Below are 17,061 nucleotides of genomic sequence, written 5' to 3' on the forward strand. Positions count from 1 at the left end.
GAGGTTTACACTCTGCATTGAACTGAGGCTGTGGCCTGTTCCAGCTACTCCAGGCCGTGTGTCTGAGGGTTAGGCGAGGTTTACACTCTGCATTGAACTGAGGCTGTGGCCTGTTCCAGCTACTCCAGGCCGTGTGTCTGAGGGTTAGGCGAGGTTTACACTCTGCATTGAACTGAGGCTGAGGCCTGTTCCAGCTGCTCCAGGCCGTGTGTCTGAGGGTTAGGCGAGGTTTACACTCTGCATTGAACTGAGGCTGAGGCCTGTTCCAGCTGCTCCAGGCCGTGTGTCTGAGGGCTCTGTGAGGTCTATTCAGCTCTGCTCTAAACTAAGGCTGAGGCTGTGGCCTCATGTCAATGGACTCATTTTTGATCTGGATGCTATTGGGAGAAGGTAAAGTCAGATGTATAAGTATTACAGTAGAGTAAAGAGAATTACAGAGGCATGAGAGAGGAGCAGGACAGAGTTGATTGGGAAGTGAAACTAGCAGAGATGATGGCAGACCAGCAATGGCTGGAATTTCTGGAAGATACTTGGAAAGCGTAAGGAGATAAATGTGTAAGGAGATAGGAGATATTTGTAGTAAACACAAGGTGGTGATTGTGGGAGATTTTAATTTTCCACACATAGATTGGGAAGCTCATTCTGTAAAAGGGCTGGATGGTTTAGAGTTTGTGAAATGTGTGCAGGATAGTTTTTTGCAACAATACATAGAAGTACCAACTAGAGATGGGGCAGTGTTGGATCTCCTGTTAGGGAATGCGATAGGTCAGCTGACAGATGTATGTGTTGGGGAGCACTTCGGGTCCAGTGATCACAATAGCATTAGCTTCAATATAATTATGGAGAAGGACAGGACTGGACCTAGAGGTGAGATTTTTGATTGGAGAAAGGCTAACTTTGAGGAAATGCGCAGGGATTTAGAGAGAGTGGATTGGGTCAAGTTGTTTTATGGGAAGGATGTAATAGAGAAATGGAGGTCATTTAAGGGTGAAATTATGAGGGTACAGAATCTTTATGTTCCTGTTAGGTTGAAAGGAAAGGTTAAATGTTTGAAAGCGCCATGGTTTTCAAGGGATATTAGAAACTTGGTTCGAAAAAAGAGGGATGTCTACAATAGATATAGGCAGCATGGATTAAAGGAATTGTTCGAGGAATATAAAGAATGTAAAAGGAATCTTAAGAAAGAGATTAGAAAAGCTAAAGGAAGTTACGAGTTTGGTTTGGCAAATAAGGTGGAAGTAAATCCGAAAGGCTTCTACAGTTATATTAAAAGCAAGAGGATAGTGAGGGATAAAATTGGTCCCTTAGAGAATCAGGGTGGTCAGCTATGTGTGGAGCCGAGGGAGATGGGAGAGATTTTGAACGATTTCTTCTCTTCGGTATTCACTAAGGAGAAGGATATTGAATGGTGTAAGGTGTGGGAAACAAGTAAGGAAGTTATAGAACCTATGAGAATTAAAGAGGTGGAAGTACTGGCGCTTTTAAGAAATTTAAAAGTGGATAAATCTCCGGGTCCTGACAGGATATTCCCCAGGACCTTGAGGGAAGTTTGTATAGAGATAGCAGGAGCTCTGACGGAGATCTTTCAGATGTCATTAGAAACGGGGATTGTGCCGGAGGATTGGCATATTGCTCATGTGGTTCCATTGTTTAAAAAGGGTTCTAGAAGTAAGCCTGGCAATTGTAGACCTGTCAGTTTGACATCAGTGGTGGGTAAATTAATGGAAAGTATTCTTAGAGATAGTATTTATAATTATCTGGATAGACAGGTTCTGATTAGGAGTAGCCAGCATGGATTTGTGTGTGGAAGGTCATTTTTGACAAACCTTATTGAATTTTTTGAAGTAGTTACGAGGAATGTTAACGAGGGTAAGGCAGTGGATGTAGTCTATATGGACTTCAGCAAGGCCTTTGACAAAGTTCCACATGGAAGGTTAGTTAAGAAGGTTCAGTCGTTAGGTATTAATGCTGGAGTAATAAAATGGATTCAACAGTGGCTAGATGGGAGATGCCAGAGAGTAGTTGTGGATAATTGTTTATTGGGATGGAGGCCGGTGACTAGCGGGGTGCCTCAGGGATCTGTTTTGGGCCCAATGTTGTTTGTAATATACATAAATGATCTGGATGATGGGGTGGTAAATTGGATTTGTAAGTATGCCGATGATACTAAGGTAGGAGGTGTTGTGGATAATGAGGTGGGTTTTCAAAGCTTGCAGGGAGATTTATGCCGGTTAGAAGAATGGGCTGAACGTTGGCTGATGGAGTTTAATGCTGAGAAGTGTGAGGGTCTACATTTTGGCAGGAATAATCCAAATAGAACATACAGGGTAAATGGTAGGGCATTGAGGAATGCAGTGGAACAGAGAGATCTAGGAATAACAGTGCATAGTTCCCTGAAGGTGGAGTCTCATGTAGATAGGGTGGTGAAGAAGGCTTTTGGAACGCTGGCCTTTATAAATCAGAGCATTGAGTACAGAAGTTGGGATGTAATGTTAAAATTGTACAAGGCATTGGTAAGGCCAAATTTGGAATATTGTGTACAGTTCTGGTCACCGAATTATAGGAAAGATATCAATAAATTAGAGAGAGTGTAGAGACGATTTACTAGGATGTTACCTGGGTTTCAGCAGTTAAGTTACAGAGAAAGGTTGAACAAGTTAGGTCTCTATTCATTGGAGCGTAGAAGGTTGAGGGGGGATTTGATTGAGGTATTTAAAATTTTGAGAGGGATAGATAGAGTTGACGTGAATAGGCTGTTTCCATTGAGAGTAGGGGAGATTCAAACGAGAGGACATGATTTGAGAGTTAGGGGGCAAAAGTTTAAGGGAAACACGAGGGGGTATTTCTTTACTCAGAGAGTGATAGCTGTGTGGAATGAGCTTCCTGTAGAAGTGGTAGAGGCCAGTTCAGTTGTGTCATTTCAGGTAAAATTGGATAGGTATATGGACAGGAAAGGAGTGGAGGGTTATGGGCTGAGTGCGGGTAGGTGGGACTAGGTGAGATTAAGAGTTCGGCACGGACTAGGAGGGCCAGAATGGCCTGTTTCCGTGCTGTGATTGTTATATATGGTTTATAAAGCGCTGTATAGATATATCCCAAAGAAGAGTAAGTATTCTAAAGGGAGGATGAGGCAACTGTGACTGACAAGGGAAATCAAAGACAGCATAAAAGCAAATGACAGTGCATATAATATAGCAAAAAAACAGTAGGCAGTTAGAGGATTCAGATTTTAATAAACAACAGAAAGCAACTAAAAAACCATAAGGAGAGAAAAGATGAAATACTAAACTAAGCTAGCTCATAATATAAAAGATCATACAGGAAGTTTTTCAGATGTAACAGAGTAAAGGAGATGTGAGTGTAGATATTGGACCACTGGAAATGATGCTGCAGGCATAGTAGTGGAGACAAAGAAATAGCTGATGAACTTAACAAGTATTTTGTGTCTGTCTTCATTGTGGAAGACACCAGCAGTATGCCAGAAATTCAAGTGTCAGGGGGCAGAAGTGAGTATAGTTACTATTACCAAGAAGTTGAAAGGTCTGAAGGTAGATAAGTCACCTGCACCAGATGGACTACACCCCAGAGTTCTGAAAGAGGTGGCTGAAGAGATCGTGGAGACATTAGTAATGACCTTACAGGAATCACGAGATTCTGGAATGGTTTGGAGAAGTGGAAAATTGTAAATGTTACTCTACTCTTTAAGAAGGGAGAGAAGCTGAAAAAAGAAAGTTATAGGTCCATTAGCCTGATCTCTGTGTTTGGTAAGATGTTATTAAGAATAAAGGACTACAGGACTAGGTGCCTCACATGAGGCTGCTTATGAATTTAAGAGCCCATGGTATTACAGGAAAGTTACTAGCATGGATAGAAGATTGGCTAACTGGCAGGAGGCAAAGAGTGAGAATAAAGGGGGGCTAATCTGATTGGTTACTGGTGTTCTGCAAGGGCTGCTATCGGGACTGTTTCTTTTCACATTATATGTCAATGATTTAGATGATGCAATTGACTAAGTGGCTAAGTTTGCAGATGATGCAATGATAGGTGGAGGGGCAGGTGATGCTGAGGAGCAGAGAGTCTGCAGGAGGATAGACAGATTGGGAGAATGGGCAAAGAAGTGGCAGATGGAAAATGGAGGGAAGTGGATGGTCATGTACTTCCACAGAAGGAATAAAGGCAAAGACAATTTTTTAAATAGGGAGAAAATTCAAAAATCAGCAGTGCAAAGAGACTTGCAAGTCCTTGTGCAGATTCCCTAATGGTTAATTTGTAGGCTGAGTTGGTGGTGAGGAAGGGAAATGCAGAGTATAATATCAAGCTTTATAATGCATTGGTCAGACCGCACGGAGCAGTTTTTGACCAATTTTCTAAGAAAAAATGTGCTGGCATTGATAGGGTCCAAAGGAGGTTCACAAGAATGATTTCAGGAACGAAAGAGTTAACATATGAAGAGCATTTGGTAAATTTAGAAGAATGAAGGCAAATCTCACTGAAACCTATTGAATATTGAAAAGCTTAGATAGAGCCAATGTGGAGAAGATGTTTCCTACAGTGTATGAGTGTGGGATCTGAAGGCCCAGCCTCAGAACAAAGGTGAGGAGGAATACGGAATCTGTGGAGTTTGTTGCCATGAGTGGCTGTGGAGTCCAAGACATTGACACATTTAAAGCAGAGGTTAAGAGCTTCTTGATTAATAAGGGCATCAAGAGTTACAGGGAGAAGGTAGGATACTGGGTTTCAGATGGGTAATAAATCAGCCATGATGGAATGGTGATGAGATTTGATGGGCTGAATGGTCTCATTCTGCTCCGATGTCTTACTGTCTAATTCTATTTCCATTCACCTCAGCTCTCAATGGATTCCACAAATCACCCGCACAGCTCTATGATCCCACCACCTGACAGAGGGAGTGACACCAGGCCAGCAGAATGCTGGGCAGGAAGATGTAAATTACTCTGATAATACCACACTGTCTCTACTCAAAACTATCAACTCAGCCTCCCCTCTATGGGTATTGTTTGAATTGATCCAGTGCCTACAGTCACAGTCTCTAAGACTGAGCAACAGTAGATCATGGCTATGGAGACTGAGTTTTACCTACTCTTCCATTAATACGTCTCTCCCTCTGGGCCGCATTATAGTGCCAACCCTGTGTTGAGGAAAGAAGGCTCCAAATTCATCATAACCTCACTTGAAGAACCCAACTTGAAAAAATAAATCAGGATTTTCAATCCACTTACAACTTATCACTAACGATTAAAACTCACCGTCTGTCTGTCTGCACACAGTGCCACAGATCTGCTCTTCATTCTCTTGGCTGCCATCAAGAACATTGTCTCCTGCACAGAACAGGATAATCAGACACCGAGTGAGAGAACAGGATATCCAGACACTGAGTGAGGGAACAGGATATCCAGACACTGAGTGAGGGAACAGGATATCCAGACACTGAGTGAGGGGACAGGATATCCAGACACTGAGTGAGGGGACAGGATATCCAGACACTGAGTGAGGGAACAGGATAATCAGACACTGAGTGAGGGAACAGGATATCCAGACACTGAGTGAGGGGACAGGATATCCAGACACTGAGTGAGGGAACAGGATATCCAGACACTGAGTGAGGGAACAGGATATCCAGACACTGAGTGAGGAGACAGGATATCCAGACACTGAGTGAGGAGACAGGATATCCAGATACTGAGTGAGGGAAAAGGATATTCAGACACCGAGTGAAGGGACAGGATATTCAGACACCGAGTGAGGGGACAGGATATTCAGACACTGAGAGAGGGGACAGGATATTCAGACACCGAGAGAGGGGACAGGATATCCAGACACCGAGTGAGGGGACATGATATCCAGACACCGAGTGAAGGGACAGGATATTCAGACACCGAGTGAGGGGACAGAATATCCCGACACCGAGTGAGGGGACAGGATATGCAGAGACCGAGTGAGGGGACAGGATATGCAGACACTGAGTGAGGCGAAAGGATATGCAGACACCGAGTGAGGGGACAGGATATTCAGGCACCGAGTGTCGGAACAGGATATTCAGACACCGAGTGAGGGGACAGCATATTGACACCGAGTGTGGGAACAGGATATCCAGACACAGAGTGAGGGGACAGGATATCCAGACACTGAGTGAGGGGACAGGATATCCAGACACCGAGTGAGGGAACTGAATATTCAGACACCGAGAGAGGGAACAGGATATTCAGACACCAAGTGAGAGAACAGGATATTCAGGCATCGAATGAGGGGACAGGTAATACAGGCACCGAGTGAGGGGGCAGAGTATTCAGGCACCGAGTGAGGTAAAAGGATATTCAGACTCTGAGTGAGGGAACAGAGTATCCAGACACCGAGTGAGTGGACAGGATATCCAGACACCGAGTGAGGGAATGGGATATTCAGACACCGAGTGAGGGAACAGGATATCCAGACACCGAGTGAGGGAACAGGATATCTAGACACCGAGTGAGGGAACAGGATATCTAGACACCGAGTGAGGGAACAGGATATCTAGACTCCGAGTGAGGGGACAGGATATGCAGATACCGAGTGAGTTGAAAGGATATGCAGACACTGAGTGAGGGAACAGAGTATTCAGGCACCGAGTGAGGTAAAAGGATATTCAGACTCCGAGTGAGGGAAAAGAGTATCCAGACACCGAGTGAGTGGACAGGATATCCAGACACCGAGTGAGGGAATGGGATATTCAGACACCGAGTGAGGGAACAGGATATCCAGACACCGAGTGAGGGAACAGGATATCTAGACACAGAGTGAGGGAACAGGATATCCAGACACCGAGTGAGGGAACAGGATATCTAGACTCCGAGTGAGGGGACAGGATATCCAGACACCGAGTGAGGGAACAGAATATTGACATCGAGTGAGGGAACAGAATATTGACACCGAGTGAGGGGACAGGATATTCAGGCACCGAGTGAGGGAACAGGATATCCAGACACGAGTGAGGGAAAAGGATATCCTGACCCCTAGTGAGGGGACAGGATATCTAGACACAGAGTGAGGGAAAAGGATATCCAGGCACAGAGTGAGGGGACAGGATATCCAGACACCGAGTGAGTTGAAAGGAAATGCAGATACCGAGTGAGTTGAAAGGATATGCAGACACCGAGTGAGGGAACAGAATATTCAGGCACCAAGTGAGGGAACAGGATATTCAGGCACCGAGTGAGGGAACAGAATATTCAGGCACCGAGTGTCGGAACAGGATATTCAGACACCGAGTGAGGGAACAGGATATTCAGACACTGAGTGAGGGGACTGGATATCCAGACACCGAGTGAGGGGACAGGATATCCAGACACCGAGTGAGGGGACAGAATATTCAGACACCGAGTGAGGTAAAAGGATATCCAGGCACAGAGTGAGGGAAAATGATATCCAGGCACAGAGTGAGGGGACAGGATATCCAGACACCGAGTGAGGGGACAGGATATCCAGACACCGAGAGAGGGAACAGGATATCTAGACACAGAGTGAGGGAACAGGATATCCAGACTCCGAGTGAGGGAACAGGATATCCAGGCACAGAGTGAGGGGACAGGCTATCCAGACACCGAGGGAGGGGACAGGATATCCAGACACCGAGTGAGGGAACAGGATATTCAGGCACAGAGTGAGGGGACAGGACATTCAGACACCGAGTGTGGGGACAGGATATCCAGACACTGAGTGAGGGGACAGGATATTCAGACACCGAGTGAGGGGACAGGACATTCAGACACCGAGTGTGGGGACAGGATATTCAGACACCGAGTGAGGGGACAGGACATTCAGACACTGAGTGAGGGGACAGGATATTCAGACACCGAGTGAGGGGACAGGACATTCAGACACCGAGTGTGGGGACAGGATATCCAGACACCGAGTGAGGGGACAGGATATTCGGACACCCGAGGGAGGGAACAGGATATTCAGACACCGAGTGAGGGGACAGCATATTGACACCGAGTGTGGGGACAGGATATTCAGACACCGAGGGAGGGAACAGGATATTCGAACACCGAGTGAGGGGACAGCATATTGACACCGAGTGAGGGGACAGGATATTCAGACACCGAGTGTGGGGACAGGATATTCAGACACCGAGGGAGGGAACATGATATTCGGACACCCGAGGGAGGGAACATGATATTCGGACACCCGAGGGAGGGAACAGGATATTCAGACACCGAGTGATGGGACAGGATATTAAGGCACCGAGTGAGGGCTCTTTGTCTGCTGCAGAGAACAGAATATTCAGACAGTGAGTGAGGGAAGCTGACACAATGAAATGGCTGCTCTGTAATGTTCTTTGCTGAGGTAACGGTTTCTCTGTAGCAGTAATGTTTGGGTTATGGCTGGAGATAACAGGACTTTGGATGCATGTTAGTCAATCAGGATTTTGTTGCCCTATCTAATGAATCTGTAAGGAGTTTTTTGGGTTCTTTTGCCGAGGAGAGATGAAGATAAACACACAAATGGAGAGATTTGGTAGACCGCCGGACGGTGTGGTGTCGGAGCGAGGGTCTGAAGTGCCGTGACGATTGGAGGAGTTTGATGGTGAACGATCGACTTCTCTGTGAGCTCCAACTTTGTACAATAGACTGTTTAATAAGATTGGGCCCTTTTTTTTCTTTTATTTTGTTTCTCTACTAAACATGTAGTCAAAGTAAGAATGATAAAACTGGGAGACCATTTCGTTGAACACCTACGCTCGGTCCGCCAGAGAAAGCAGGATCTCCCAGTGACCACACATTTTAATTCCACGTCCCATTCCCATTCTGATATGTTTATCCATAGCCTCCTCTACTGTCAAGATGAAGCCACACTCAGGTTGGAGGAACAACACCTTATATACCGGCTGAGTAGCCTCCAATCTGATGGCATGAACATTGACTTCTCTAACTTCCGTTAATGCCCCTCCTCCCCTTCTTACCCCATCCCTGACATATTTAGTTGTTTGTTTTTTTCTCTCTCTCTGCCCATCACTCTGCCTGTTCTCCATCTCCCTCTGGTGCTCCCCCCTCCCCCTTTCTTTCTCCAGCTCTGTATCACTTTCACCAATCACCTTTCTAGCTCTTAGCTTCATCCCATCCCCTCCGGTCTTCTCCTATCATTTCACATTTCCCCTTCCCCCACTACTTTCAAATCTCTTAGTATCTCTCCTTTCAGTTAGTCCTGATGAAGGATCTCGGCCCGAAACGTCGACAGTGCTTCTCCCTATAGATGCTGCCTGGCCTGCTGCGTTCCACCAGCATTTTGTGTGTGTTGTTTGAATTTCCAGCATCTGCAGATTTCCTCATGTTTGCTCTAGGAATTTAAATTGGACTGCTTTTGGAAGTGCACATTAATCTGTGATGTCATTAATACTTATCGTCAGCCCTCTAACATGGCAGGGCCCAGGCCTGGGCGCAGAGACATCAGTGCGTAGCGGGATGGAGAAAATGATGAAGCATCAGAGATTTCAAATTAAGGCATTTGCTTAATTTACAGCTGGAGTGAGTCAGCAGGCTCAGAGTTCTGGGTGAATGTGACTGTGCATGCTAGGACAGCAGAGGCCTAGGTCGCTGTTCAGGAGGTTTGACACATGCCAGGTACATATTGTTGTATTTAGGTTTAGAAGATGAAACAACATCCTCATCCCACCTGTGTTCTTTGGAGTGATTGGGAGCTTCAGTGAGCCAATAGAAGACAGAAGTGAGCTGTGCCTACCTGAGGTGCGATGACGGAACTATTAGAACGGTAAATTTTCATAGCACTTTTCATTCCATGCTGAGTGCAATTCTGCTGAGGACACTGTGCTTAATAGATCCAGCAGTGCTGAATTTGCAACTGTGAAAGATATCAGACATGCACCGAACCTCAATGGAGGGTCTACAACAGAAATGGTGAGCAGCTTTGAGTTCTTGGTTGTCAACATTTCGGAGGGTCAAGCCTGGGCCCAGATGTAACGACAAACAAGGTGCAGAAACACTTCCACTTTTTAAAAAAGTTTTGGGATATTCAGCATGTCAACAAAGACTCAGAGAAACTTCTAAAGACTGAAAAGCATTCTGACTGGTTGCATCACAGAAAACCCCACAGGAATGCTACACAGAACGGTGAACTTGGTCAGTTCCATCATCAAGGACATCTACAAGAGGCAATATCTCAGGAAGGCAGCACCCATCATCGAGGACTTTCACTATCTGGGCCAAGCCCTTTTTCCAGTTCCGCCATCAGGGTCCTGAAGACCCCACCTCAAGGTTCAACAAGAGCTCCATCCTCACTGTCATCAGGTTCTTGAACAAACCTCAAAACTATCTCAGATTACATTTCTTTGTTTCTTTCTCTCAACTATTAGTAACATAATTGCACTTACTTTTTCTGTTTTGGTGTGTAAATCTATAATTTAAGTTTATGTTAACTTATGTTTGTTATGTTTGTAATATACTTTGCTGAAAAGAGCAGATTTTTGTAGCATTTCTATCCTGTGTATCTTTGCCAATGACAATAAACTTAAATTTGTTACACAACACAGGAACAAGCTTTTTGGCCCAACTTGTCTTGTCAACCAAGTTGCCTACCTAAGCTAGTCACGTTTCCCTGTGATTATATGTGGATATCCAGGGAAGAGAGAAGGGATAATAATCTGCCTCACCAACAGTGACTAATCAAAGAAGGAAAAATCTGCAGATGTTGGAAACTTACCACATTGGTTCTGTTTCCAACCCCATTGATGATGTCCAGTCTGTTGAGCATTTTGAGCATTGTAATATTTATATTACAAGGAGTGAGTAAAACTCTTATAAATACCTAGTGTACCAGGTTGGCTTCCTCTGCCTGCAAGGCGTCGCTTGTATAATGTGTGAACCACCTTGGCACTGCCGAAGTGTTTGAACCTGCACTTGACATTATTGTAATACCATTCCAAAGACTGGGTCCTCAGGAGCCTAGAGAAACAAGGACAGATTCAGCCAGCTAAACAAAATGTCGTCACAAAACATTACTTACACATCATTGTGTTCAATACAATAAAACACAAACAGGTTAAATCAAAGCTTACAAAATGAAAGGAACTACTTACTCAATCCAAGTAGGTGCATTCAATGTTCATTTTTGTGATGATTATGTGACCCAAGTGCCATTTCAACCAACACTGATCAATGCTGGTGAGATAGCATCTCAGCCAGCCACATCAACAGGGAGAGTGAGTTAACAATCCACAAGGGTGTGACTGAAGCATGTGAGGAAGTTGAGCGTGGGGGAGTCGAGCATTGCTGCAGAGATGGGACAGGTTGTGTCATGAGATGGAGGCAAAATGGGACCTCTCAAAGAGCTCAGATAGGGTTGAATCACGATGAAATAATGTATTCATATCAACACATCACTCAGATTAATTCCTTGTCACTCCAGTGGCAAATGGAAATGAGGATTGGCTAGGGAATTGGAGTTGATGTACATTGAATGGAGGAACAGATTCAAAGGGCAAATGCCTATCATGACACTTTTAACTTACTGCTGCATACATCCTGCTATCATAGAATGATGAGATGGACCGGTGACCTGTCTTGTACTGCATCTTATTGTTTCACAACACTGCACTTCTCCATAACTGTAAAACTTTATTCTGCATTCTGACAGTGTTTTTACTTTACTGCCTCAAACTACTTTTGTATTAAAATTTTGTATGGATGGCATGAAAAAGAAAGCTTTTCATTGCATCGGGGTACATGTGACAATAATAAATCAACTTACCAATTTATCTGCAGAGGAGATTTACAAGGATGTTGCCTGGATTGGGGAGCATACCCTATGAGAATAGGTTGAGTGAACTTGGCCTTTTTGCCTTGGAACGACGGAGGATGAGAGGTGACCTGATAGAGGTGTACAAGATGACGTGAGGTATTGATCGTGTGGATAGTCAGAGGCTTTTTCCCAGGGTTGAAATGGCTAACATGAGAGGGCACAGTTTTAAGGTGCTTGGAAGTAGGTACAGAGGAGATGTCGGGGGTAAGGTTTTTACACAGAGAGTGGTGAGTGCTGGAATGGGCTGCCAGTGATGGTGGTGGTGGATACGATAGGGTCTTTTAAGAGACTCCTGTATAGGTACATGGAGCTTAGAAAAATAGAGGGCTATGGGTAACCCTAGGTAATTTCTAAAGTAAGTACATGCTCGGCATGGCATTGTGGGTCGAAGGTCCTGTATTGTGTTGCAGGTTTTCGATGTTTCTATGTTTTTATCTTGTAAAAACAGACAAAACCTTGATATCACATAACTTGAGGCTAGTAATACTCTCTGCACCTTGTGTAAAATGCAATTAGCACACGATATGGGTCGTTTTATGATGATGTCTGTGCAGAACATACCTAACATGCAGGAGGCTAGAGGTGCAGCACGATGAATGTTCATTGAACTAGCACTGGTTCATTAATCACAACAATCACTACCACAAATATAGCAGCAAACAGTTTCGCACAGACCTATACAGAACAGGTATGAAACTGGTACGACACACAACGGCTGCTCCTTGAGTTTGCAGCTTCACCCAGACAAACTGATTGTAAAGTGTGCGAAAGCTGAATAAAGTGAAAGGACTAACAAAGGGGAAATTAAATGATAATTTCAGAAGTGACTCCTCTTGTGGGGAAAAGATGATAAATAGGTGCTTGTGCATATGGATGATTTAACGATCATCACAGTGTTAAGGAGAAGGACACTATCCTTCCTCATCTCCAGATGATCCAAATCTTACCACAGAAATCTTGCCTGATCAGTTTGTTTGGATTCTTTGAAGAAATACCAGACAGAATAGACAAAGGAGTGGCAGTAGGTGCTGCTTACTTGAGTAAAAACAGGTCAGTCAGGCCATCTAGTCCTGATGAAGGGTCTTGGTCCGAAACGTCAACAGCACTTCTCCCTATAGATGCTGCCTGGCCTGCTGTGTTCCACCAGCATTTTGTGAGTGTTGTTGCTCCACCATTTGATCATTCTTATCATGTTTCTCCAAGTACTCTGAAACCTCTTTTTTACTAATAGACTCTAAGAGTATAGTGACATTTGGAATTTTCTCTGGAACCATTGCAGCATCTAGTGATTTTTGAAAGATCTCTATGAATGCCTTCACAATCCTTTCAATAAGCTTTTCTGAGCCCTCAGGTGTAGTCCATCTGGTCCGGGTGACTTATCTACTCTCAGACCTTTCAGCTTCCCGGCTGTTCTATCCACCGTGTGACGGTCTGTCATGCTACATCATGTTTCTCGCTCCACTTTACACTCTCTTGTAGAAAGGTACGAGGTGGCATTGGATACGAGCAGAGGAATCTGCTTTTCAGAGAGAGAAACAAATGCTGACTCAATCCCAAACACTAATGCACGTCAGACCAGGGACACTGATAGTTTTGCACTCTGATACCTCCCCTCATGGTGTTGGTTTGGTGCTAACCCAGAAGAATACAGATGGTGATGAAAAGCCTGTCGCTTTTGCATCATGCACCATCAACCCACCCGAGTGAAGCTAAGTACAGTTGGACAAGGAAGCACTGTCAGTTGTTTATGGGGTCGTGTGTTTTCACCATTACCGGTACGGCCTACGTTTCGAGGCTGATGCAGACCATCGGTGGGATTGCTTGGTGAGAGCAGGGTTGTGCCACCAATGGCAGCACCAAGGACGCAGCGGTGGGCTGTGTGCCTGTCTGCTCATCAGTACACAACATCTTATGTTCCTGACAGAAACAACTACACCACACATGGCTTACACCATCTTCCAACACGAGAATATCCTCAAGAGTCAGAACCACCAACGACTGATGGAGTAGGTCCGTACATCTTCAATCATCACATCTCGGGTAGTGATCACAATATCAGCGAGCTCACTTTGAAATTTGAGAAGGAGAAACTAAAATCCAATGTGTCGGTATTTCAGTGGAATAAAGGAAATTACAATGGCAGTTGAGGGCAAATGGCCAAAGTTGACTGGAAAGGGACACTAACAGGAAGGACAGCAGAGCAGCAATGGCTGGAGTTTCTGTGAAAACTGAGGGAAGTGCAAGACAGATACAATCCAAATAAGAAGAAATTTTCCAAAGGAAGAAGGACACTACCATGGCTGACAAGTGAAGTCAGAGCCAAAGTAAAAGCAAAAGAGAGGGCATACAAGGAAGCCAAAGCTAGTGGGAAGATAGAGGATTGGGAAGCTTTTAAAAACTTGCAGAAGGAAACTAAGAAGATTATTAGGAAGGAAAAGATGAATTATGAAAGGAAGCTGGCGACTAATATCAAAGAAAATACTAAAAGCTTTTTAAAGTATATAGAGGGTAAAAGAGAATTGAGGTTAGATATAGGGCCAATACAAAATGACACTGGAGATATTGTAATGAGAGATGCAGAGATGGCAGAGGAACTGAATGCATATTTTCCATCAGTCTTCACAGTGGAAGACGTCTGCAGTATACCGGACATTCAAGCGTGTCAGGAGAATGAAGTTTGTGCAGTGAAAATTATGACTGAGTAGGTGCTCAGGAAGCTTAATGTTCTGAGGGTGGATAAATCTCCTGGACCTGATGGAATGCACCCTTGGGTTCTGAAGGAAGTAGCTAGAGAGATCGCGGAGGCATTAACGATGATCTTTCAAGAATCGATAGATTCTGGCATTGTACCGGATGGCTAGAAAATTGCAAATGTTACTCCACTGTTTAAGAAGGGTGGGAGGCAACAGAAAGGAAACTATAGACTTGTTAGCCTGACATCAGCGGTTGGGAAGTTGTTGGAATCGATTGTTAGGGATGAGATTACGGAGTACCTGTAGGCACATGACAAGATAGGCCAAATCCAGCATGGTTTCCTGAAGGGAAAATCCTGCCTGACTAACCTACTGCAATTCTTTGAGGAAATTACAAGCAGGGTAGACAAAGGAGATGCAGTAGATGTGGTGTACTTGGATTTTCAGAAGGCCTTTGACAAGGTGCCGCACATGAGGCTGCTTAGCAAGATAAGAGCCCATGGAATTACAGGGGAGCTACTAGCATGGGTGGGGCATTGGCTGTTCGGCAGAAAACAGAGAGTGGGAATAAAGGGATCCTATTCTGGCTGGCTGCTGGTTACCAGTGGAGTTCCACAGGGGTCAGTGTTGGGACCACTGATTTTTACGATGTATGTCAGTGATTTGGAGTACAGTATTAATAGATTTGTGGCTAAGTTTGCCGATGATACAAAGATAGGTGGAGGAGTGGGTAGTGTTGAGGAAACAGAGAGCCTGCAGAGAGACTTAGATAGTTTAGGGGAATGGGCAAAGAAGTGGCAAATGAAATACACTGTTGGAAAGTGTATGGTCATGCACTTTGGTGGAAGAAATAAACAGGCAGACTATTATTTAGATGGGGAGAGAATTCAAAATGCAGAGATGCAAAGGGACTTGGGAGCCCTTGTGCAAGATACCCTAAAGGTTAACCTCCAGGTTGAGTCCGTGTGAAGAAGGCGAATGCAATGTTGGCATTCATTTCTAGAGGTATAGAATATAAGAGCAGGGATGTGATGTTGAGGCTCTATAAGGCACTCATGAGACCACACTTGGAGCATTGTGTGCAGTTTTGGGCTCCTTATTTTAGAAAGGATATACTGACATTGGAGAGGGTTCAGTGAAGATTCACAAGAATGATTCCAGGAATGAAAGGGTTACTGTATGCGGAATGTCTGGCAGCTCTTGGGCTGTATTCCCTGGAGTTCAGGAGAATGAGGGGGATCTCATAGAAACATTCTGAATGTTAAAAGGTCTGAACTTATTAGATATTTGTTAACAACACACACAAAATGCTGATGGAACACAGCAGGCCAGGCAGCATCTATAGAGAGAAGCACTGTCGACGTTTCAGGCCGAGACCCTTCGTCAGGACTAACTGAAAGGAAAGATAGTAAGAGAGTTGAAAGCAGGAGGGGAGGGGAAAATGCAAAATGATAGGAGAAGACCGGAGGGGGTGGGATGAAGCTGAGAGCTGGAAAGGTGATTGGCAAATGGGATACAGAGCTAGAGAAGGAAAAGGATCATGGGACGGGAGGCCTCGGGAGAAAGAAAGGGGGAGGGAGAACAGGTAGAGTGATGGGTAGAAAGAGAGAAAAAAAGGGAGGGGGAAAAACTAAATATGTCAGGGATGGGGTAAGAAGGGGAGGAGGGGCATTAACGGAAGTTAAAGAAGTCAATGTTCATGCCATCAGGTTGGAGGCTACCCAGCCGGTATATAAGGTGTTGTTCCTCCAACCTGAGTGTGGCTTCATCTTGACAGTAGAGGAGGCCATGGATAGACATATCAGAATGGGAATGGGACATGGAATTAAAATGTGTGGCCACTGGGAGATCCTGCTTTCTCTGGCAGACAGAGCGTAGGTGTTCAGCGAAACGGTCTCCCAGTCTGCATCAGGGCTTCTCTTCTTCCACCATCAATTCTGCTCTCAAACGCATCTCTCCCATTTCCCACACATCAGCCCTCACCCCATCTGCCCACCACCCCACTCAGGATAGGGTTCCCCTTGTCCTCACCTACCACCCCACCAGCCTCCAGGTCCAATGTATAATTCTCCGTAACTTCTGCCACCTCCAACTGGATCCCACCACCAAGCACATCTTTCCCTCCCCCTCCCCTTTCTGCTTTCCGCAGGGATCACTCCCTACGCGACTCCCTTGTCCACTTGTCCCCCCCATCCTTTCCCACCGATCTCCCTCCTGGCACTTATCCTTGTAAACGGAACAAGTGCTACACCTGCCCTTACACTTCCTCCCTCACCACCATTCAGGGCCCCAGACAGTGCTTCCAGGTGAGGCGACACTTCACCTGTGAGTCGGCTGGTGTGGTATACTGTGTCCGGTGCTCCCGGTGTGGCCTTTTATATATTGGTGAGACCCGACGCAGACTGGGAGACCGTTTTGCTGAACACCTACGCTCTGTCCGCCAGAGAAAGCAGGATCTCCCAGTGGTCACACATTCTAATTCCACGTCCCGTTCCCATTCTGATATGTCTATCCATGGCCTCCTCTATTGTCAAGACGAAGCCACACTCAGGTTGGA

General features: G+C 45.1%; 1 protein-coding gene across 1 annotated transcript in view; it reads right to left on the reverse strand.

The window, feature by feature from the left end:
- LOC140714004 (rab effector MyRIP-like) overlaps window positions 1–17,061 on the reverse strand; it is a 706,896-nt gene that overhangs the window by 306,013 nt on the left and 383,822 nt on the right. Inside the window, exons 4-5 of the mRNA XM_073024678.1 lie at window positions 10,819–10,955; window positions 5,268–5,339 (exon numbers count right to left, since the gene is read on the reverse strand). Coding sequence (XP_072880779.1) covers window positions 5,268–5,339; window positions 10,819–10,955 — 209 coding nt within the window. The remainder of the gene's footprint in view (window positions 1–5,267; window positions 5,340–10,818; window positions 10,956–17,061) is intronic.

The sequence above is a fragment of the Hemitrygon akajei genome, chromosome 20 (assembly GCF_048418815.1).
Source record: "Hemitrygon akajei chromosome 20, sHemAka1.3, whole genome shotgun sequence".
In the NCBI taxonomy this organism is placed as follows: Eukaryota; Metazoa; Chordata; class Chondrichthyes; order Myliobatiformes; family Dasyatidae; genus Hemitrygon; species Hemitrygon akajei.